The sequence below is a fragment of the Cydia fagiglandana genome, chromosome 15 (assembly GCF_963556715.1).
Source record: "Cydia fagiglandana chromosome 15, ilCydFagi1.1, whole genome shotgun sequence".
Taxonomy (NCBI): Eukaryota; Metazoa; Arthropoda; class Insecta; order Lepidoptera; family Tortricidae; genus Cydia; species Cydia fagiglandana.
This window is the reverse complement of record NC_085946.1, coordinates 3,966,394-3,992,442: the sequence shown is the minus strand read 5'-3', so window position 1 is coordinate 3,992,442 and position 26,049 is coordinate 3,966,394. Positions and strand designations below refer to the sequence as shown.

The window sequence follows — 26,049 nt, the reverse complement described above, 5'->3', positions numbered from 1 at the left end:
CAATGGTATACGAGCGGTGGAGAACGGTATGAAATCGGAACAGCATGTAAGCCCCGAATTTATTGAGCTGAATGCGTGAGCTTTATTTTTTTTAGAATCGTTATTCTATAACATTCATCTCGGACAAACCAGTGTAAGAGAAGTCTCAGTTTATTTGTAGGTTTTAGTTCGCTTTGTTTCGTAAAATCGTTGATTTTTGTGTTAGCTGTTAGCTGTTCCTGATTTGCAACTGTGGTGGTTACATATTTAATTACTTTTAACTTTTTAATATTTGACGATTGGCATTGAGGTTCTGAACTTAGTCTTTTTAAACAGCTTTTAAAGCTAAGTTGTTGTTTTAAGAGTCTAATAGTTCTTCAAATCTGATGTTTAACCCGCTTATTGACACTATACTTTATAAAATATTTTGCTTTGGTCAAAGGCTTAAGCAAATTGCCATTCAAATCTGATCTTAGGCACTGGCAAACCAGTCGCTGTTTCTTTAGTATGTGAGGTCTATTAGATAGAAAGATACACCATTTATTTGACAGCTGCATTACACACAATATACCTAAATCTACACAAATCAACACCATAACAGAGAAAAAATAACAATATAATCTTTCTTTTCTTTATTAGTGTGTAAGTTTTATAGTTTATTTGTTAGTGTAATTAATTATTCCAAGACCACGGGGACAACGCCGTCCTCGAAACGTCGGAGGTAAATCTTAAAAATTATTCCACTAACAAAGAAAATTGAGGTATAAAGAAAACAACATAAAAAAATTGATAGCAATGAGTAGTACAAAAGTAAAATTTAATAAAAGTAGGTAGGTACAAACTGTGTGCGCTGCAGCAGGACTAAAATGTGACGGCTTAGTGATACGCTGCACTCTTTCGAGCAAAGCACTGATTGCCGGAACCCAGGTCACAACAAAGAATATATTTACGATGAAGTATTTACGTACGTCGGCCGGTCTATTACACTATTTAATGTGTACTAGTCCACCCGAGGCAAGCGCTCGCCTCCATTGGCAACATGAATGGGAACACAACAGTGTTAGTCGTTGGAGTGTGAAAGCTTTCGAGGCATGGGAGTGAGATTATTGCGGATTTTTCGGTTGTGTTTAGATTTCGGAGATATTTCTTGTGTTTTACGGAATTTCCAATAGGTATATTTCCAGAGTAGAGTATGATATTCATATTTACAAATTGAAATAGGTATTCAATGCCAATATTGCCAATATGCCCCAATTTCCCGCTAGTTTTCATATCTTCATGTGTGTGTGTTGTTTTCATTCTTTTATATCCGCTTTTTTCTACAAAAATTCCATGCACAAACAATCTACAAATATTAAACTGTTAATCTTCCAGGTTACGAAGATGCCCACGTGATGATCTACGTCGGTTTTGGGTTCCTGATGACATTTCTCATGAAGTACTGCTACGGTGCGGTCGGTGTCAACTGGTTACTGGCCGCACTAGTCGCCCAGTGGTCCATTATCACCCAGGGCTTGTTCCATATGAAAGACATGATTATACCTCTGAATAAGAAGGTGATTCTTGGTAAGATTTTTATATTTTTGGACGACTACAACTCAGCCTTGAAAATATCTTCAAGAATGGCTTTATATTACCTTCAAACGTGGTTAATTAGTAAAGTTAAGTATGATCGCAGTTGGATCTTCTGAGATCCTGTAACCTAAAATCGAAAACTTCAACTCGTTCACTTCAACAGTTCACGCACGCTCCCTATAAATTATAAAACGTTTCACTCTGTAGCAGATTAGTTCCCTGAAACGAAATTTTAAATTAAATTTTCAGAAGCCGACATTATGTCAGCAACGGTCCTCATCACGTTTGGGGCGTTGCTCGGCCGCGCCAGCGTGAATCAACTGCTCTTCATAGCCATCGTGGAAGCGCTCATAGGCAGCCTTAACTTGTACCTCATAGAAAGAGTTATTGAGGTATTCAGGGTTGACTTTTTCCGTCCACAGAGTTGGGTTGTCCTTTTTACACTAGAGACAAACCAATGTGTAGCGAATATAGTGTGAACGAGCAAAAGGAAAAAATCACGGTATCGAGCAAGATTCGAACTTGCGACTATTCGAAACACCAGTCCGATCATTCTAAAGGGGCCCATTGATTAACAGTCCGCCGGACGGTATCGGCCTGTCAGTTAGAGCTAAATTTTGACAGTTCCGAGGCCGATACCGTCCGGCGGACTGTTAATCAGTGGGCCTCTTTAACTTGAGCTACCGAAGTTTACCAGAAACGTGCAAATCGTCCCATTTGTTCTTTTATTCGAATTTTCCATAATGCTGTAACATTCTGTTCTAGGGATCAGACGTTGGCGGCTCAATGGCAATCCATGCATACGGGGCGTTTTTCGGGATCGCAGTGAGCGGCGCCTGGGTATGCTGCAGGAAAAAAAAGGACCAGCCGCAGGATGACGGCGGCCATCCACTCGAGAAGCCGTCCTACATGACTGATGTCACGTCGATGATTGGTTGGTAGTTTTATTCAGCGTATCAGACGTTGGCGGCTCAAGGGCAATCCATGCATGCGGGGCGTTCTTCGGGATCGCAGCAGAGAGTGGCGCCTGGGTGTGCTGCAGGAAACGACGAGACCAGCCCCAGGATGACGGTCATCCACTAGAGAAGCCGTTCTACATGACTGACGTCACGTCCATGATTAGTTGGTAGTTTTTTCACCTTTTTAGCCTCTTATCGCCCAATTTTAACTGTAAGACATAATTTACTAGCTTATTAGTGAGAATGCGATGTGCGAAGCATGGGTAAATTGTTGCACATTACTGGCATTTTTTAACAAATGATTGAATTATTAACAAACACTTGCAATAAAAATGAGTCACAAACTAACCCATTTTGCATCTATATTTGTACAATTATAGAAAATGTTTGCAGGCTCAGCATTCCTGTTCATCTATTGGCCGTCCTTCAACGCCGCGCTCACGCGCACTGACTCTGACTACCAGAGAGCTGTGGTAAATACTTACCTATCGCTCGCAGCGTGTTCGGTAAGCAGGATATTCCAGTTAATTGCCAGAATAATTTCAGCTCAATATATTACTACCAAATCAGTCGCGGCGTCCAGTCAAAGCATAGTATCAATCAGATTGCCTTCGGAAATGAGTCGCATAACTTCAAACTCAGGTTTTACCCGAGTTTGGAGTCACCAAAATTACTAAAGTATTAAGTAACGGTTGGTAGCTATTTACTAAGAGGGTCGAATTAATTTATCAGAGTTTGAAGTTGTCCAACTGTGTCACATTGAGCAAGCCGCTAGGACATGTAATGTTTATAACTGGTCACTTTTTAAGCAATTATCCAGCCGAGAGACATCGGCAGATCAAAAACATAATATCGAGTGAAATTAAACCTAAATTATTTGAGTGTTCCAACCCTGCATACCACAGCAGTATGATTTTAGTTAGCTGAGGGATGTGACGAGTGAAATTACAGATTTAAATTCAGAGTACCTAGCAGTAGCGGCGCGTTCATAAAAGCCGATTCCCACCGGCTTGCCTGTTTTTGGACGTTTGAGCAGGGTTGTAACGGAAATATGTTAGCCAAATTAGCTCCGGCTTGCCTATGGATATGTTTGACGCGCCGCCACTGGTACCTAGTTAAGATAAAATGTAAAAACCCGATAGAGGGTGATATATCTTCCGTCGCAAGTTTTCGCGCGGCGCGCTGTAATATATCTTTTGTTCTCTAATTTCCCGGCCATTAAATATTATACTTTTCCAGGTGGCCACCTTCGCCCTATCAGCGTTCCTTCGTCACGGCAAGTTCGAGATGGAACACATTCAGAACTCGACACTCGCTGGTGGCGTTGGCGTCGGTACGGTGTGCAACATGCATATAACCCCTGGTGGAGCAATCATAATAGGGACGGGTGCTGCTTTTGTCAGCGTTTTCGGATTTGCGAAGCTGAAGGCAAGTATCTATAATAATTGTGCATGTCTGTTTCTATATCTAACTATACCTGTATTATATAATAAGTCTGTGTGAGTATATCTGGCGTTGGCGTCGGTACGGTATGCAACCATGCATATAACCCCTGGTGGAGCAATCATAATAGGGATGGGTGCTGCTTTCGTCAGCGTTTTCGGATTTGCAAAGCTGGAGGCAAGTACCTATCTATAATAATTGTGCATGTCTGTTTCTATATCTAACTATATCTGTATTATATAATAAGTCTGTGTGAGTATATCTGGCGTTGGCTTCGGTACGGTGTGCAACATGCATATAACCCCTGGTGGAGCAATCATAATAGGGATGGGTGCTGCTTTCGTCAGCGTTTTCGGATTTGCGAAGCTGAAGGCAAGTATCTATAATAATTGTGCATGTCTGTTTCTATATCTAACTATCATCATCATCATCATCATCTCAGCCATAAGACGTCCACTGCTGAACATAGGCCTCCCCCTTGGCAATGGTGGAGCAATCATAATAGGGATGGGTGCTGTTTTCGTCAGCGTTTTCGGATTTGCAAAGCTGAAGGCAAGTATCTATAAACATATGAAAGTTCAACCCCTCAACTGCCTTGTCCCGTATCCGTCCCAGACAATTTGGACTGGTAATAAAATTAATAATTTGGTTATTATAATTCAGTAGCAAATTTTTGACACTGGCGTTCGAGGGGTTAATACTCGGAATAATTAACAATGGAGCCGCCACAGGCGTTCCCCTCTGTCGAAAATAGGCGGCCAATGGTCAACCTCATGTCAACAATATGTATGGACTGACGTTTATCTGACATGACGTACCTATACATTTGATGTGCCCCTCCCCCGCAAAAAACGGCAGACTATTTTGTACCGAAAATTTTAGACATGGCGTCTCCGTTGGTTATATCCTCCAAGGGTTAATATGCTTGTTTATACCTATATCTGTATCCTACAAGGTGGAACATTTCTAGAGACTGAGCTGAAAGGATAGTGTTATCTAATCTAATAAGGTTATTTCTATAATTTGACACTCATGAATTATTTATACTTACTTACTTGGTTGGCGCGATGACCCAAAATGAGTCTTGGCCTCCAACACAAGAGCACGCCACTTTGATCGGCCAGGAGCGGTATCCCGCCAGAATTATTTATAATGTAATTTAATAATAATCTATATATATAAATGCAAGTGTCCTGACTGACTGACTGACTGACTGACTGATTCATCAACGCAAAGCCGAAACTACAAAAGCCAGAAAGTTGAAATTTGCACACCAGATTGCATTTATAAAGTGTACAAGAGATAAGAAGCGATTTTGAGAAATTCAACCCCTAAGGGGGTTAAAAAGGGGATGAAAGTTTGTATGGGGTTAAAGTTTTCTTTTAAGCTAGGAATTCGAAACTTCGTAAAAAGATATATTATTAAAATACAAGAAAACTAATTTCAGCGTTTTTGAAAATTCATCCCCTAAGGTGGTGAAAAAGGGGTTGAAAGTTTGTATGGATATCAAAAAAAATTTCAAGTGGTGGACTTTAATCTTTGTATTTAGGGATATTATTAGAAGACAGGAAAAGTAATTTCAGCGTTTTGTAAAATTCATCCCCTAACAGGGTTAAAAAGGGGTTGAAAATTTTAATCCATTACAAATGCTTTGAAACTTCGTAGAAAGGCATAATAGCCGATTACAAAACTAAGTGATTGCAACGTTTTTGAAAATTCAACCCCTAAGGGGGTTAAAAAGGGGATGAAAGTTCGTCTTCGGGTGCAAATTTTATTTTAAGTTAGGAACTTGAAACTTTGTAAAAAAGTATCAAATTCAAATACAAGAAAACTAATTTCAGCGTTTTAGAAAATTCATCCCCCAAGGTAGTGAAAAAGGGGTTGAAAGTTTGTATGGATATCGAAAAATTTTTCGAGCGCGGGACTTGAATCTTTGTATTTGGGGATATTATTAGAAGATAATAAAAGTAATTTCAGCGTTTTATAAAATTCATCCCCTAACAGGGTTAAAAAGGGATGAAAGTTTGTATGGGGTTAAAGTTTCCTTTTGAGCTACGAATTTGAAACTTCGTTAAAAGATATATTATTAAAATACAAGAAAACTTATTTCAGCGTTTTTGAAAATTCAACCCCTAAGGTGGTGAAATAGGGGTTGAAAGTTTGTATGGATATCAAAAATTTTTTCGAGTGTGGGACTTGAACCTTTGTATTTAGGGATATTATTAGAAGACAGGAAAAGTAATTTCAGCGTTTTGTAAAATTCATCCCCTAACAGGGTTAAAAAGGGGTTGAAATTTTGAATCCATTAAAAATGGTTTTGAAACTTCTTAGAAAGGCATAATAGCCGATTTAAAAAAAAAAGTAATTGCAACGTATTTGGAATTTATACCCCTAAGGGGGTTAAAAAGGGGATGGAAGTTCGTCTTCAGGTGCAAATTTTATTTGAAGCTAGGAACTTGAAACTTTGTAAAAAGGTATTATATTAAAATACAAGAAAACTAATTTCAGCGTTTTTGAAAATTCATCCCTATGGTGGTGAAAACGGGGTTGAAAGTTTGTATGGATATCATGCATTTTTTTCGAGCGCGGGATTTGAATGTTTGTATTTGGGTATATTATTAGAAGACAATAAAAGTGATTTCAGCGATTAAAGTGGTTTCAGCGGTTAAAATGGGGTTCAAAGTTTGAATCCATTACAAATGCTTTAAAACTTCTTAGAAAGACATAATAGCCGATTACAAAAAAAGTAATTGCAACGTTTTTGGAAATTCAATCCCTAAGGGGGCTAAAAAGGGGATGAAAATTCGTCTTGGGGTGTAAATTTAATTTTAAGCTAGGAACTTTAACTTTTTGGAAAAAAGGTAATAAATTAAAAAACATGAAAACTAATTCAAGCATTTTTGAAAATCATCCCCCAAGGTGGTGAGAAAGGGGTTGAAAGTTTGTATGGAGATCAAATATTTTGTGAGTGCGGAATGCGGAACTTGAATCTTTGTATAAGGGCATAGGTACCTATTATGAGAATACAAGAAAAGTAATTTCAGCAACCAACATCAAAATCCACTTGACTTAAAACTTCATACAACTTGTTAAAAAAGAAAAGTACTTAATTTCAACATTGCTTGGATGTTAAAATTATAGGTACTAAAGATGTAAAATGTTGAAGATAAGATTCCACGCGGACGAAGTCGCGGGCAACAGCTAGTATGGCTATATATTTTAGAAATAAGATTCAAATTATATATAGTTAGACATGCATGTATTAATATAATGTAATTTAATTTTATGAAGTTATTGTATCTAGTAGGTATGTAAGTGCTTTGGTTTAGAACTGTAAACTTGCATATTTCGAAATAAATAAATAAATAAATCTAAGTGACCTACAATCGAGTTATTATAATCGGAAAGCTGCATTAAGAAGTAAAACAAAATCATTAAAATGAAATATTTTTATATCAGTGACAACCCTACCACTAGTTATTTACATTTTAAATTGACACAATGACATGTCATTAATTTGACTTTACATTCGGATCTATACCGGGTGTGGCCTGTAATATAAGCAAAAAATTTAACTGTAGGCTGTACTCCTCATACTGATCATCATTATTTTGTTCAGCGACTTTTTAAAATAACTTGTGGTTTGATTTTCAACTTTAAAGGTTATTCAAAGACGCAATGTATTGCGAATTTTGTTATGTTTAAGGCTTGACAAGCGACGTCGATCACAATGATATGGCGTGGCGATGGCGTCCATTGAATATAATATTTATTTTGTATGAAAAATAGTGTTACGTATTTTTGCCTTCGATGTTATAATTACTAACTGTAAACCATAGGTTAAATGTTTTATTGTACTAGCATTACACAAACCACCAAAAATGAATCCACATACCTCTTTGATGAATCTGGCGACGGCGGCTATATGCACTGGTTGATTTACACACAGATTTCAATGTTTCGACCGGGCCCAGCGTAAATCTTTATGCACACACACTTAATAGTACATTATTGTCGAGGCTTGGAAGTAGCTACTTGCAGGCTGAGGATTCGTTTTAAACGGACGACCTTGGGAGTCCGTTTAATTGAATCCGAAGCCAGCAAGTAGCCTTCCAGCCGAGTCATATATAGTGCTTTTCTCAAAAATGGTGCAAGAAATATAAATATCAAGAAACATTTTACAAAAGCAACGTTCTTACGTATATATTTTCACAGAAAAAAACCCTTGCCGCCTTTTTATTTTTTTTAATAAAAAAATAGAAGTGTATTGTTCTGCCGAAAATACGCCAACCTATTTGAGACACCTAAATAGTCGCGGTACTAATCATCTGTTTGGCTGTTTAATGAGCCTGTGCCTTCGTTTGATATGGCCATTTCCACTTTTAAAAAGTTTGGAACTCGACAAATAATGGAATTTGTATGCAACATTGCAGTCCCAAAATCGAGACTGCAATGTTTTTAACTTTTTAATTTTTGACTGAGCATAAACTACGCGCTTCGCGACCTATTTTTTAGACTGCAAAGTCGAGTTTGCCGTCCATTTTTGAGAAAAGTTATGTTACAAATCTTTTTATGGTCAAACGAGTTCACTTATCACACAATTCTATGTAAAATATAGTTTTATGAACCGAGAAAAACTTTCATAACCCGACATCTTTTTAACCGAGAACCAAACTGCTCTCATTGGTCCATTTGAATGCTTGGTCTATTGCGCGACTGCGCAGTGCATCGTGGTGTTGCCATGCCATAACACAGGCAATGGATTGAAATTGTGAGAGAATGAATTATGCTTGCAAAAATAGGGAGTCTAAATACTTAATAATTTTTAAAAGTTGTTGAACAAAAGTGTCACCGTTTGAGGAGTACAATCTATGTTTTAGTTATTTGCTCATGTTACAGGCCACACCCGGTATGCTCGGATACCGATATCTCACAAACAATTAGAAATATTAACGTGATTAATAAGTGAAAAATAAAGTACGCAGCCTAAACTATACCCCCTTTGCATAAATAACAGTCCATAATTCTGTTCCACCCGATATATCATGTGTCTATTATATCTGTCTGAGTAAATACTAGAGATGCAACGGATAGTTGTTTGGCCGGATACCGGATACTGGATATTCGGCCTGAACATCGGCCGAATATCCGGTATCCGGCCGCCGAATATTCGGCCAGCAGATGTATACCTATGTTTCGGTTTTTCAGGTGAACATACTGCAGGTTTGACCCGTTTCCTAGTAAACGTTCGCGCGGACTCATTTCTAGGTTCGAAATGAGTGCGCCTGCAAGTCAGTGGAATGATTAAATTGTTTTAAAATAATAAACAAGTACCATTATGACCGTGTCTGTTTCTTAAGGCGTGCTTATTCCGTAGGAGCTAAGCGAACCAGTTTTTTGAATCCATTGGAAATATAAGAAACAATGTTTTAAAATTGTGAAAAAATATATCTTATACTTAAGGATCTGGCAGATACGTTTTGGATCTCAAAAACATGATTAGATAAACTTTGCTCGATAGAAAAAAAATCCAAAGTTACGCCTTTTTTTAACAATAAATCAAAACCAGAGCTACAATACAAACTTTTTTGACTTGTTTTTTACATAAATGTATAGGTAATAAGATAATCTAGATGTTTTGGATCACTTTGTCTCGGTAACATCATTAAAATAATTTCTATGTTTCAATACCTACTAAATCCGCAAGCGCCATCACTCGCGAACGCACTTACGCCCTCTTCAGTCGCGCAGCAGCCCTTGTAGAGGACGGACCTGTGTCAGTGTGTTCCGCGCGGTCACGTAATTTTACTATTTAGAAACAATGGGTAACAAAACATTGAGACGCAAGAAAAAGTCACCGAGAGCTTTAAAAAATAAAAACAAAAAAAAAATCTCACCGAAGAAAACTGAAAAAGTAAGTAAATGTCTAATTTATATGTACGTAGGTAGTCGGAAATATTATACATATATTAGTTTGATGTCACGGAGGAGGTTCAATGTTCAAAGTTTTTATTGTATGTAAAGTTAGTATCAAGGTAGGTACGGTACAAGTATACTCTAACTAAAGACTGAAGCAGTCCGTTTAATATATATAAATGTATAATTTGCGAAACACTCATTGCGAATTTCCAATTTTTTGACCTTTGTATCATAATATACTATTACCATTTGTTTTTGTGAGATTCATAATGTTACGCACCTTCTCAACAGTTAAAATATTTCAGTATTTTCACTAGGTCAGCAATAAATTTTTATATAGGTCAATAATATTATATTCCTAGATAATGTAATTGTGAGTAAGAACAGTATTTCATCTTTACTGATATACGTCTGATCGGCAAAATGATTATATTCCTTCGTGCTATTTGACTCCTTTGACCACAGTTGACATGTATATGTGAGAGTTCAAGGTAGGCATGAACATGAAAGGTAGGCAATTCGTTCATGAACACAATAGTTGAGTTTGCTCAGAGCAAAAAAAGGTCAACCACGGCGTTGCATGAACAAGAGATTTCCTTTAGCAGGATTGGTCCTTGGACCCAAGGATGGATTTAAGAAGTGGAGCCACCCAGATTTTTGATGCAGGTGGGGAGTGGAAGGGGGAGGCGGGGTTTTAAGCGTCTGCGATGTTTGAGGTTAATAATTCTTTAAGTCTAAGTCAAATTTAGTATCATTTTCAACTAAATCAAAAATGTAGACATAGATTTCATCGAAATCAGTTCAGCGTTTATTGATTTCCCATACAATCCTACACCTTACCTTTCATTTTTAAGGTATTTTTTTGGAATAAAAACTATCCTATGTTCTTCCCTGGCACTCAAACGATCTCTATACCAAATTTTATATAAATCGGTTCAGCGGTTATTGAATCCCCATACAAATTTCCTCCTCCCTTTTCACACCCTTAAGGGATGATTATTGAGATTAAAAGTATACTATGTTATTCCCTGGGACTCAAACTATCTCTGTACCAAATTTTAACTAAATTGGTTCAGCAGTTTAAGCGTGAAGAGGAATTAAAAAAAAAAGTTTATTTTTTCATATTTTATGTGTTTACTTCGGAATGGTGTCATTATGATATCAGAAGTGAATTCGGCACCCCCGATTTATACGGAAAAGATACCAAACTTGACCTAGTAGCTTAAATGATACAGATATCAAGATCAAGTAGAGAGCCCCCCCCCCCTAATAATTTACATCAAAAATCTCGGTGGCTCCACTTCTTAAATCCATCCCTGGGTCCTAAGGACCAATCCTGCCAAAGGAAATCTCTTGTTCATGCAACGCCGTATGTTAGGCCCAGCGCCATCCGCTACAAATGTGATTGATTTTAAAGTGATTGTTAAATAATTAGACTGTTTCTGTACTTTGTGTTTTCTTTTGTAGGTTTCTATACCCACGGGTGCCAAACGTTACAAATATGTTATAAATATAGAGTTAGACCAAATCAAAATCGTTGCAGACTTATCTTTGTCTAGCGCTGCCAATCAATTAAATTCCATGATCCGCTCCTCCATCTGACCTTTAACCGAGTTTTCCCTAAACCCGATAAAAAAATTTTTAAATATTTTTTTTTGTGAGTACCTCTTATAATGAAGGATATTTTTGCTGAGTATCAACATCCTACTAGTAACAGTTTTTTACTTATGATTTTAATATTATTTTTCTTTAATGTATTGTTTTTCGGGATGTATTCAAGCGATTTGCTGAAATTTATTGAATAGTATTCTTTATTTAGGTATGCCTCGATACTCAACAACCGAATACCATTTGTCATATAAAAAAATTACTCTCTACTCAACCGGTGTTTTACAATGTAGTAAGTATACAAACTCTTCGATTATGTTTGCGTTTTCTTATCAGGTTGTCGTATTTAGGAGTAAAATGCTAATATGTAATATGTAGAAAAAAATAATGTAAAATGCTCGTATAAGGTTCTACCTACCTACCTACCTACCTTACCTACCTACCTACCTACCTTACCTACCTACCTACCTTACCTACCTACCTATCTACCTTACCTACCTACCTACCTACCTACCTTACCTACCTACCTACCTACCTACCTACCTACCTACCTACCTACCTACCTACCTACCTACCTACCTACCTACCTACCTACCTACCTACCTACCTACCTACCTACCTACCTACCTACCTTACCTACCTACCTACCTACCTACCTACCTACCTACCTACCTACCTACCTACCTACCTACCTACCTATACCTTACCTTACCTACCTACCTACCTACCTTACCTACCTTACCTACCTACCTACCTACCTACCTTACCTACCTACCTACCTACCTTACCTACCTACCTACCTACCTACCTACCTTACCTACCTACCTACCTACCTACCTACCTTACCTACCTACCTAACTACCTACCTTACCTACCTACCTACCTACCTACCTACCTACCTACCTACCTACCTACCTACCTTACCTACCTACCTACCTACCTACCTACCTACCTTACCTACCTACCTACCTACAGTCAGCAGCAGATATACCTGAGCGGGCAAGGTGTCCAAGAAAACATATACACTTCAATCGTCACAAAAATAAGGACATCTAAGATGTCATTTTCACGTAGGCTTTCAGTTCGTCACAAATACCTTAACTTCTGAGTTTTTCTTTAACACATACATCCTTATTTAATCACAATGACAATAACGGTTAAAAAGTCAGTGGTAACTAAGCAATCAAATTCAAGCTGCTGTCATTAATACCTATACACACTGCCAATCACGTACGTCAGCAGCCAGGGTGCCACCAGTTGCTAAGCAGTTGTTATTTTAATGGTAACTAAGCATCAACATTTTATCTGTTTAACTTTAAAATAAATACTGTAGCACTACGAATTGACACCTCCTTTCTTAAAGAAGTATTTTATCGTTAAGTGTCAAACTTATACAATAAATAAGTAGGTTCTACTAGAATGATCGGTTTTTTTATTTTAACTATCATATGCGGCTGTTCTTCCAAACTGTTGATCATATTATATACCTATGTTAATATATTTATTTAGCCCACTTATTGTAGTAAAATATACTATACAGGGTGGCCCATTTAGATCGGCCAGTATGGGAAAATCTGATACTATAAGATATACACCGATCTCTTCTTAGGAATCATGTCATCGATTTTAGTAACACGAAAAACTGCATTCATACATTAAAAAAAATGTGTACTCAGCTCGGGAATCGAACCCCGAACGTTTTGAAAAATAAAACTAAGACTATCTATTTAGATATCGATTGTGTAGGTCTCAATTTAGTCAGTTTTCGAAGAGACCAGCATTTTTAGGGTTCCGTACCCAAAGGGTAAAACGGGACCCTATTACTAAGACTCTGCTGTCCGTCCGTCTGTCCATCCATCCGTCCGTCCGTCCGTCTGTCACCAGGCTGTATCTCAGGAACCGTGATAGTTAGACAGTTGAAATTTTCACAAATGATGTATTTCTGTTGCCGCTATTATAAGTAACAAGAAATACCAAAAACAGAATAAAATAAAGATTTAAGTGGGGCTCCCATACAACAAACGTGATTTTTGAGTAGTAAATATCAAATGGCATTCCGCACAGGAGTAATCTAAGTAACGCCCACTGCGGGTTCAAACCTACAACGTCCTGATAGAAAGTCGTACATACGCTACATGTGACATTATCTTCAAAAATTATATAAACTAATGCGAAATTAACATAAAACCAGAAGACACAAATTAATAATAGAAATGAAACCCAAAAAAAAACAAAAAGCTGTAATCTCTAGGTGCGTACGACTGAGATTTGAACCCGCAGTCTCTGCTTTGAAAAGCAAACGCCTGTTACTGAGACCACGACGTGCCTTGACAATTGGCTCTAAATTCGGCTTCAGTTAGCTTTTGCTATGTGTCATTCGTCTTGACGATTCTGTTAAAAGAAATAGTTTGCAGTAAGTTGACCGAGAGGCTCCTGTCAAATGGTTGAAGGGCAAAACGTGAGATAGATGTATGTGATGACAAGACTGTACTGCTTTCGATGATTGTCAAAACGCTTTACCTGAAATTAGCATGGCTATCTTTTATTCAATATTCGACCATACTTGTATGCTTTAAAGTCTATTTTTCCATATTGTTCAGATATATTTGACACGTTGACCGCTTAGATACCATTGGTTTTTTGACAGCTAAGGTATGAATGACTTGTTGTAAGTGTAGAAATTAATGAATAGCGACTGTTAACATATTTGTGACACGTTGAGCGCTCACAAGTAAATACTACCATGACAGTCAACAACTTTTTGACAGTTTAAACGTTTACCTCTCTTTGAGCACCTGAAGTGCATAGCGACTTCTGCTGCTGACTGTACCTACCTACCTACCTACCTACCTTACCTACCTACCTACCTACCTACGTACCTACCTACCTACCTACCTACCTTACCTACCTACCTACCTACCTATACCTTACCTTTATATGAACAATACCTTACCTTAATTGACCGTCACCTTAAAAATGTTTATTTCCTTTCGGTACTTTAATTCTACTACGCTGCCATTAAATTAAAACGTTGTTACCGATCACTAAATAATAAGTGCACATGGCTCTGTAAAAATAATATTTCTAAATATAATGATCAGAAACACGTAATGAAAAAAATACATACATATACAATAAAAACTATAAAAACGTGACCCTTGCACGGTATGGTTAAAATACTGCCATCATAAGATCCTTATACTGTGACCCGTTTGCTATCGCCGCCGCGCACAGCGCGCGCTCACGAGCTCGTCGAGCGGGTCGGGACGCGCGGGCGGGGCTTCACGGTTTGCCGCGCACCTCACCCCCTCAGATTCGTTGATGAGTCGAATCATATCGCCTTAAATCCAATTTGTTTACTCTGAAATCAAGCAATGTTACTATCCGGTATCCGGCCGGATATCCGGTGCATCTAGTAAATACTGGCGTTGGCGTCGCCGGTATCCTTTTATTATTGTGTTTGGCCTCCTTAGTTAATAAAAAGTAACACAGCCACATTTTTCAGCCGTTCCTCATAAGGAAGTGCGGTCTACTGGACACGTGCGGCGTGATGCACCTGCACGGCTTCCCCGGGGTCTATTCCGGTCTCGTCTCCATCATAGCCGCAGCGGTCGCGACTGAGGAAATGTACGGCGCAGCAGGCCTGAAGTCTGTCTTTGAAGCTCTTGAAGTTAGTAGTGACTTGATACTGATGGCCACCGCGAACCACGTTCGACGTGTTGCCTCTCTGTCGCACTTGTAAATTCGTACGTAAGTGTGACAGAAAGGCAACATGTCCAACGTGGTTCGCGGTAGGCCCTCTGATCAAAGGTGACGTTTTTGGTTGTAGAAATGTCACTATAACAACTTTAAACTCCCGCGTTTTGTACACATATTTAATTACACAAACGGGACGGTCTATCGCGATATAATTTCATTGTTTTTACCTTTGATTCCGGCGTTTCAGCCGTGGTCACGGAAATAAGTCACTATTGTCATTGACAGATCGGTGTCATATCGGAAACAGATGGATTTTATGGAATAACTAAATCTCGAATAGGCCTGTTGTGGTTGACACAAATCGCCGTACCATGGAGCTGATATTGGCATTTACGTAAGAGACTGCGTGAACTCGATAGTACTCCCTCTTTAACTGACTAATACGTCAGTGCGAGCGAGATGGACTGTGATCGAGGTCATGCAGTTGCTAACGTAAACGTCAAGTGTCAACTGGTGGTAGGTAATTTGGAGGACAATTTCTCCCAATGGGTTGAGTTTGCCCCAAAAAAGCGTGTCTGTTATTATTTTAGACTACTTTATAATATATACAAAATAAATCAAATCGGCTTGGTCAAGAGCACCCTAAATCGGCTAGCATATATGAGGAATGTTATGAAAGTGAAGGAAGCAAAAGAGGTATGTCAGGATCGTAGCAAGTGGAAATCCGTGGTCTCTGCCTACCCCTCCGGGAAAAAGTGATTGTATGTATTTATGAAAATCAAATCGGAGCCGGACAGTTGGGTACATTTCCTTGTACTCCTCTTCAACCCTCATTTCACCCCTATAGGGGTTCAGTTCCAGGATAAAAATTATATAATATTTTGGAGAACAAACATCCAACCATCTAAACTTTCATATTTATAATGCTAGCAGGATTCCGCTTTCAAATGAACGAGGTTGTCTTCACGTTACGGATGGGATGGATGCGAATCCGGACTACGCTTGGGTGTGCGAGTGACCCCTTCAATTGCATTCCTTCATTGTGCTGTCTCACTTACACACCGGATAACACTGTTATAGTTCGTAGGTTTCAAACAGAGCCCGACGGCTAATCCTATTGTCTATTGTTAAGTAAAACCGCCGTGCCACGTGCCACAACCACCTGCATAATAAGTATAGTACTTCGGTTACTGAGTACCGGCGAGTCGAACGCTACAGAACCAGTCTAAAATGTGTCATCGATATGCGTAACAAAGGCGCATTATCGGAGAGCGCACCTACACTGGTTTTTTGAGCGTTGCACTAGCCCGCGCTCAGGTGCCAAATAGAATACTTAAAACCCTTTTTCGCAGGTAAGTAGCACGTGCGGTTTTACTTAACAATAGACAATAGGATTAGCCGTTCGGGCTCTATCTGAAACCTACGAACTATAACCACATAAAAGCTTGATACATTTTCCAGCACGGGCGGACCACAGGCATGCAGGGTGTCATGCAACTGGCGTCGCTTCTGGTTACGCTGGCCCTTGCAATTGTTTTCGGAATCATCACGGGTGAGTGTATTAATCTTTTAAGACGAAACAGGAGCTGAGTTTTAAATATTTTATTTAAATATACCCGTCTCGCTAACGGAAGCGGCTCCTAAAACTAGTGCGATAAGGACAAGGTGAAAAATCCTGCGTAAAAATCTCAAAAATCGAGGTTTAGTACTCGACTGTTTCCTCCTCTAAAACTTAACCAATCCTAACCAAATTTGGAAATCTAAATGATTCTGAAATTATCCATGTCGGACCGTTTTGCTTTTTTGGCTAATTGATATCAGTATTGAATACTACGCCTCTCATTGCGGCATAGTCAATTAGGCCATTTTGGCCATTTTTGAAGGGCTCTAGCGCCTTAAAAAACAAAAATATCAAAAAAAGCAAAACAGTCCGACACAGATATTAATAATATTAATCTGTGTTGCAAAAATCATTGCTCTAGCATCAAAACCCACGGAGGAAATAGTCGAGTACTTTTGTATGGAGAAATGACCACTCCTGTTGGCTCTTAACCGCTAGTTTTATGGATTAGCCGTTTGGGGCCAGCTACAAAACGAACGACTATACTATCACCTATTCTGTTACTGTATGCTGAAGGACATCTTTTTTCAGGTTGCATAACCAGGTTGAAGATATTTGAACCTTTAACGAAGGTACACCAGTTTAATGACGAGCACTTTTGGGAGATTCCTTAAGACGAAAATGGAGGATCCGCGCGAAATCGCCTTTTCATACAAACGTATTTTCCTCTCTGGATATTGACATTATTGAAAATATTTAGCTAAATATAGTTGTATATTAACTATAGCTATGCCCCTACGTTTGATTATTTTCGAATTTTTAATTATTTTAAGAGCTAGGAGCATTTAAAAAATTGTATGAATACTATTTTTCACTCCTACGATAATCTAAAATCAAAAAAAGTCAAACGTAAGGGCACAGCTATGGTTAATACACGTGAAATGATGTAAAAATATATTTTATAATATCAATATCCAGAGAGGAAACGTATACCACGTTTGTATGGAGAATCGGCCGTCCTATATTTCTATAGAATAGTTCTCTAATTCCTTGGAAGAAATAGGCAACACTTAAGTTTATGCGGGATCTCAAAAACTGTATAACTAGATGATTTTGGGATCTAGATCCCGAATGTCAAAAATAATGTAAAGATGGTCATAATAAATAAATTTCCCCTTGGGACTAACTACAAAATCGTGAAAATAAATCTAATGTATTCCATTTAGGGCCCAAAGTAGGCGAAATGCATGGCCCAGGAGTATATTTTTTTCATGGTTTTCATATCGGTCCCATGGGAAATCTTGTTCAGTATGACCTTCTCAATACATTTTTGACATTCGGGAAAACGACCCTGGGATCTAGGTAATTTTTTTGTCATGCGTTTTAAAAACTTTCGGAAATTGATCATATTTTTTGGCATTGAACCTGAAATAGAGCCCATATTTCGATACTTTTATATGTAAAATATGGGTTATGCTAGTCATGTATAAACTGGTTTTATAAAACGGTGTTGAAATATTCAATGATTTGCCGAAGAATGTCAATTATCCAATTGTTTTATTTGCGGACGATAGTACATCAATTATACGCTGTAATGATTTAAGTAACTATGAACATGACATAAATACAGAATTGAATAATATAATAACATGACTTAACAATAATAATTTAATAATTAACTTGAATAAGACAAATGTAATGCATTTTCATCAGCGGACATCAACACAATCAAATAATAGTAATATCAATGTTAACTACGAAGGTACAACAATAGAGAATGTAGCTGTTACTAAATTTCTAGGGTTATTAATTGATTATCAGTTGACTTGGAAAAATCATATAGATGACTTATGTAAGCACCTGAGCAAATCGGCCTACGCTATTAATAGACTGTCTAAAATAGCCAATCGTGATACAGTTCTAGTAGCATATCACGGACTAGTAGTATCAAAAATTAGATACGGCATCATCTTTTGGGGAAAGTCTGTAAATCGCGAGGCCGCTTTTATAGCTCAAAAGAGATGCATAAAAGCTATCTGCGGTGTAGATATAAGAGATAGTTGTATTCCCTTATTCAAATCCCTAAAACTTCTAACACTGCCTTCATTATATATACTTGAAGTAGCTCTATTCGTAAAACGAAATCCACATTTGTTTACAAGTGTATCAGAGAGACGTAACCAGCCAATACGCCCTCAATATGAGGGACAGTTATACATTCAGCCTATGAAAACGGCATTAATGCGAAATAGTTTCTTTGGAATGGCACCAAGAATATTTAATAAAATACCGATACTTATGAGAAATCTCCCGGTTCATCGATTTAACTAAGAAGCTGTTCACTACCTATTTGATCGAAAAATGTTTTTACTCAATAAAAGTTCCTAGAAGCTCCTTAACAATTTAAACTAGGCTTGACTATTATTATTTGACATAGAACTAATCATTTGCTACCTAAATTATTATTTATTTGTATACTTTATTGAATGACATTATTGCTTACTTGTGACTTCTGTGATTTATATTTTGATATTACTTATAATTTAATGTTAAATCTCAATAATCATTACTTGCATGCAGTTTAGGTAAGACTCACTATTTCTATGCCTACTCAGGCAGGATGTGCTGAACAAAATTGTATTATTACATCTTTAATGTACCAAATTCAAAGAAATAAATAAATGATTGATTGATTGATTGATTGATCAATTATTCATTGAGACTAAAGTTTTGAAAACTAAAAGACAACTGAAAAAAAATTACCTGATTAACGAGACAATTTTGTATTTCAGCTTTTAATTTAATGAACTTTTATTTGCTCATACTCTAAGAAATTTCAGTATTACAGTCGCCATCAGATATATCGGAGCGGCCAAGGTGTTCACAATATCTGAACGAGCGCTCTAACGCCTTCACAATAGAGGCGTGTTCAGATATTTGTGAGCACCTTGGCCGCTCCGATATATATGATGGCGACTGTACCATATGTCACTGTGGCTTTACTATGATAAATCAGTTACCCACGTTGTAATCACAATCATAATATATTTTATACAAAATATTCATCTCAAAATATCAACTGTATAACCTAAGTGTAACTTGACCAAAGTTTTGTTTTGTTATTATTATTTTTTTGTATTTGTTTTTGTGCAAATTTAAATAAAAACTGTATGAAAACTAAATATTTTATTTTCGTGTTTATTTCAAATAAAATTTATTATCCTGGTGGCTGGCAGATAGATTGTGTAGAGGCATTTAGATAAATAATATTATACCTACCATACTCTATATGGTTATTGTTGAGGAAGTATAGTTTGTCAGAATCATACTATCTTTGTCTTACACTAGTACTAGCACCCAAAAGAAAAGGATGAGTATAGTTTTCCTGGTTCTTACTGACTGACAAATTGGTTTGACCAATTATATTTTGTGACGCTGACTGTACTTTTCTGTCAACAGTCATCTGGATCTATAGGTACCTACTCGTTAAGACCATTATAACAAACTTTAACCAACGAGGTGCGGTCTTCATCAGATACTCGTATCATAACAAGTTCAAAACCTTAACGAATCGTTAAATCACAGTAGGCCTCTTGGGCCCTATCAAATATCAGGAAATTCTAAAAATAGGGTTGAAGGGGTCACTGAAGAGGGATGACATTAGTATAGTTTATATGCGAATAAGGTTTATCGGAAAACAAAACAATTAACATTGCCGCATATAAATTGAACCTAAATATCCAATTGAAAACTCCGATAATTGCTACCGGGCGGCCGCTTCTTTATTAAGTATTTGATAAGGTTTTGATCTTATTTTAATACGAAATTGAGTGTCATTATAAATCTCACAAGAACCAAGCGTTAGACAAATGCATTTTAAAGTGGCCCACTGATTAACAGTCCGCCGGACGGTATCGGCCTGTCAGAACAAAATTTTGACAGTTCCGAACAACTGACAGGCCGATACCGTCTGGCCGACTGTTAATCAGTGGGCCCCTTTAGACGCCTCCTGGCGGCGGTCTAGCATGAGTTGCTTTCCCGCGACTCTGTATTTGAAGTCGCGTAAGATGTGATGTCACGCGCGAGAACGCAACTCATGCTAGACCGCCTGATTGTATGCCGTAAGGGCCACCCAGCTTTAGCACAGAGAAATACTCAAGCCAATGGCAGTTAGCGTTGAGTGCTTACTCCAAACATAGACGAACACCCATCATTTATAAATTTTGTATTTATTTATTTGCATAATCACGTACATTACATTACACAGATGGTATTTGCAAAGAGGCACTGATACCCTGGTAGCGCATAACATGTTTTATGTTAGCTTTGCGAATCTGTAATAACATTGAAAGTTAAAGGGTATCAAGTTTTAAGAGGTTTTCAAAACTATCAAACTTATTAGGTAATAAAATATTATACATACCATACGTCCCATACAACTTATTATTTATAAAGTAAGGAATCTTACGTATTGAGTGAGCACTCTAAGCTTAATTATTATCTATGACGTTAGCTATGATAATAAGTAAGCTTAGAGTGCAGTGCACAGTGCACGCTCATAGTCGTATCAAAACAAGGTGAAAACTATATCAAAGTATTATAGCAGCATCAGCCTCCAGGGTCGTGAAAGCAAAACAAGTTCTCTTGTCGACCTTTTCCAAGTTGAGAAGTTAGTTAGCCGGCTGACCGCGGGCCCAAGCTAAAACTAAAACTAACTACATACTAAATAGCGATCCTAAAACCCAATTGTTGTGCCACTTGACGCAGACTTTAAATTAGTTCTATTTCAAGTGTGGACCGATCCAACTTTGATGTTCAATTGAATTTAAAATAGGCTGAATAGAATTTGTCCAAAGCTACAAGTTTACGGATAAAAGTTAAGTAAGGGAGGAGGGATTGGATTATTGAACTAGAAACGGAGTTCTTTATAAAGCCAGCTAGAGTTAGACCAAGAAAAGTCTGCAGCGATCTTGTCTGTTAGTTTTACACCGAAATTAGTTTATAAAAATGTTCGGGGTAGACAAAGAAATTGCAGCTACCCGTTAAAGAATGAAATTATATCGCGGTAGACCCGTTTGTGTAATTGAATATGACATATAGGTATTTTACGAAAAAACAGATTGAATATGAATATACTTTATAACATGCAATCAAATAGTATTTTTCCTCAATTTGAACCCCGTATTCATTTTCCCTCCAAAACCGTTTACTCAATTTGGGCGAAGACCCTTAATATTTTTACAGTTGGGCGATCCGGGCCAATTTTAGCGCGGTCCACAGATCTCCATCAATCGGTTGTTAACGCGAGCCCGAGAAATGATGAAAAATTAATGAGATAATAAACGTACGGCATCTGCGGTTATAACGGCCAATTTGTACGGAACTACGGCAAAATAGAATTTGAAGGCGCCGTTGTAGTGATTGAATGGGTTAAACTGAGGGTACGGGGTCTAGTTAGCTGGGCGGCCATCATGAAATATTCATTTACGAAGGCTGGGCAGCCGCGTCTTTTATTAGCATTTAAGACAACTTCAGTAATGTAAGAATGCTTTGATGTGATTCCTTTGGTAGTGGCCATTGTGGTTTGATTTGTGCTCTGCTTGGACTGTTTGACCTAATTAAATTTGAGTCGGAATTAGATTTTTTTGCACAATACAAGCGTTGGCGTTATTGAACTTCGATTACTGTGGGTTGGTGGAAGCTTGTTCCGTAATATAAATATTATATTTAGTTCTTACTTCGGTAGAACTAGGCTAGAAATGCAAATATTCGGATTGTGTTGCGTACGTCATATTCAAGTGTATAAAAAGTGGTTCTTTTTAGTGCTTTGGACACTACAGAACAGAACATGACACCATCAGAGGTTTTCAGCTATGGAAGGTAGAGGTACACTCCATATTACTACAATCTACATTACTTCTATACTCCATATTTTCAGCATTTAAAGTATGGAAATTAGAGGTAAAGAAAACAATCTCCATGTATCAAATAACTTAAATAGGCGGCCCGACGATACCTAGAGTATTTCATAAAAATGTTCAATCATTGAGAGCGTACTTCACTCAGTCAATAACGCCTACGTTCTTAGCTATTCTAGGGTTACTCTGGAGAGATTTGGAACTGTTATTTAGAGCTGACAGTTGAACACTTTGTAAAGATTCTCCCATAGAAGTCCCACCCTCCTCCTCCCCTCCTTCCTCTACCCTCCTTACCTCTACCCTTTATAATTTAAAGTGGTAAAAATAAAACATGTGTCCCAACGTTAAATTGAGTTTAAAATAATCTAAATCTCTGAATGACTTTCATTAATGATAATCAAATTCATCACCAAATTCATTTAGTGCTTCAGCTCACACCATCAAAACCCGTTGTATACCTAAACTACGTTGCGTGAAATTAGATCTCGAATGACACGTGATCGTAACGCATGTTTCAGATACGTGGACAAGTCATAGGCACGTATTTTATAACGTGTCTCGACATCGAAAACATTTGTTGGTTTTAGGGTTCCACGGTAAAGTTAATCCGTAAATATTTACCCATTTTGTTTGGGCACGTGTTTTTATCGGTATATAGTCAGCAGCTGTGATAAACATACGGGTGGGCGTTTCTAAATGTACACACACGGAGCCTGAAATAGATTTAATAATTTGTCACGTTCATATCAAAGTGGATCTAGTGGAGTGGTGCGCGATGAAGTAAAAGCCAGACCACCTGCGGCAATACAATATATTTACTCAAATGGTATGCTCACATGCCCGCAATGTTCGCGAACTTTTAGTAACTAGATCGGCTACGTCAGCCACTTGCGAGCACACCAGAGACAGCAACGGAGTTGATGGCAGTCGCTGTGGCCGAATCGGCCGTGGAGTTATTATTATTATCAAAGTGGGTAAGTACCATCATTTTAATATGACCTTAAACACCGCTAGAACTGATTGGTGCATGCGACATTAAATGGAAGTCGTGCGTAAGATACGCCGCACCGTCAGTGTGCAGTCGACGTCAAAGATATGTTTATACTTTTGCACCTTACTCCTTTGTAATTAGGCCAAAAATGTAAACTAGTATTTTATACAATCGTGATATAATAGAGAGCTTTTCAGTCGAGTACCGTGTTTAGGCAACGAAGCTTGCTGAGTTGCCTAAGTCAGGTACGAGATTGAAAAGCTTGATTATATCACTATTGTATACAATACTTTTTCTACGAGCCAACAAAAATAATACTTTTAACTAGTAGAATCATACAAACAAACCAAACCAAAAGTATACACAGCTAAGATACGCAAGCAGCCGCGATACCTTCATACTGGCACGCGCCCCGACCGCCGCGCCCGGCGCGTTCGTCAACGACACCTTCTCGTCGTAACTCATGAGGCCCTGGTACTTGCTCCACGCTAAATAAAATTTTTAGACAGTTGTTTTCTCGATTTTGGCCACCCTAGCCTATGGAGACTAACAAGCAACACTAAGTGGTTTTCGTAGTCTATGGATGTTGCTATTTTAAGGAAACATGCGCGTTTCTGACTTATGAACCAATTGTTTCTACTATACAACCTAAAATAAATAATTAATTTGAGTTGGTTTTGTTTCGTCCTGTTGATCGCGGAGAGCTGTGATTGGTCAATTTCATTATAGTTGACTAAACTGTATCGTAATGAATATTATAGTTGAGTTAGGAGCCCATACATTAAAAATACCCAATTGAAGTTTGGTATAAGAAATCTTAATTCAAGAATTATAGTCGACGAGTAGGAAAATATATTTGACGTCGACTGTACACCGATTTATACCGTGTAATCCAACTTCGAACAAACAAATGAGCGGATCTCGCGGGTAAAAACAAGTGACGACGCGACAGATTTAAGAAGGGTAGCGCCCGGACCGGCCGTCTCGCGCAAGCAAATGTGTTCGAGAATTTGAATTTCGAACGAAAATTATAAATTGTTCGAAGTTTGACTACTGGGTCTTAGTGTAGTAAATAAAGGTAGTGGACCCCGCAGTAATTCCTCAGCCAGAAAAAACTTTACAGTATGATAAAGTATCAATAAATAATAAGTATTGTATAAATATCCAAAGAATAATAATAATAGAATTAAAGTAAATACCTAAAGTCTTAAATCGTTAATATCTTTTTACAAAATAATGATCCTTTCAAACTTTCGTCTTCACCGGAAATATTCATGTAACGTATTGCAACAATATATGAAATATTTAAAAAAAATATCCCAGCAGAAATACCAATAACATATTTGGTAAAAAAATTTTGGACGGAAGAATTACTCGGTTAAATATATAAACAGATTCGTATTTTTACGTATAAATACCTAACTTAGGAGTGTTTTTAGGGTTCCGTACTTCAAAACGAAAAAACGGAACCCTTATAGGATCACTCGTGCATCTGTCTGCCTGTTTGTCACAGCCTATTTTCTCGGAAACTACTGGACCAATTAAGTTGAAATTTGGTACACATATGTAAATTAGTAACCCAAAGATGGACATATTTTTTTTATAATTTTAAAATACATAGGGTCGAAGTTATTTAAGAAAATACAAATAGCCAAAAAATGATTATTCCCCCTGTATCTTCGAAACTACTGGGTCTAAAATTTTGAAAAAAATACACAAAATAGTTCTTTACCTATAGATGACAGAAAAACCTATTAGAAATGTGCAGTCAAGCGTGAGTCGGAATTATGTACGGAACCCTAGAAACGCGAGTCAGACTCGCACTTGGCCGGTTTTTTTTTTGGATATTTATAATGTTAGTTTCAGTTCATACTATACAATAACCAAGCAAAATTTCATCGACTGAGGAATTAATGCATGGGTCTTCATACAACAACTTGCTTCGTTTACTACATTATCTACTAAAAACACTTTCCTTATAGGTACTGTGACCACATTGTGTAAAATAAAACTACAGAACCATTTAGTTAGCATGAACTGACGTTCTTGACCAATATCCTTTAACTAGAATGACATGACAAACTCACGCCACGTATCGCGTCTGAGCAACGTCGCTACAGATCCCCGTGGAAATTGTTGCGTATTGTATTGATAAATTGACTATGAGTTCTTACTAGCCTTAACGGAATAGTGTGAGTAGAAACACGGTTATGATTTCCCATGAAAAGCAATTCTAGAACATTATTATAGGAAAAACACATACTGTACACTTTTCTCTAAAGCTTTATAAGGGGATTATTCCCTTTCTCTCTGAGGCGCTTCCTAAGTTCTCGAAAGAGCTCACTGTAATTATTGTTGACTTGATAACCAACTTGATATAAGTGTTCGTTTGTCTAT

At 37.6% G+C, this 26,049-nt stretch overlaps 1 protein-coding gene across 1 annotated transcript; it reads left to right on the top strand.

Annotated features, from left to right (window-relative positions):
* Nucleotides 1–1,346: 1,346 nt before the first annotated feature.
* LOC134671564 (ammonium transporter Rh type A-like) lies at nucleotides 1,347–15,447 on the top strand. Its single transcript, XM_063529424.1, has 7 exons — nucleotides 1,347–1,545; nucleotides 1,804–1,946; nucleotides 2,320–2,488; nucleotides 2,907–3,019; nucleotides 3,753–3,941; nucleotides 14,989–15,153; nucleotides 15,430–15,447. The coding sequence occupies exons 1-7, from the start codon at nucleotides 1,374–1,376 to the stop codon at nucleotides 15,445–15,447; spliced, it is 969 nt and encodes a 322-aa protein (XP_063385494.1). The 5' UTR covers nucleotides 1,347–1,373.
* Nucleotides 15,448–26,049: the final 10,602 nt, after the last annotated feature.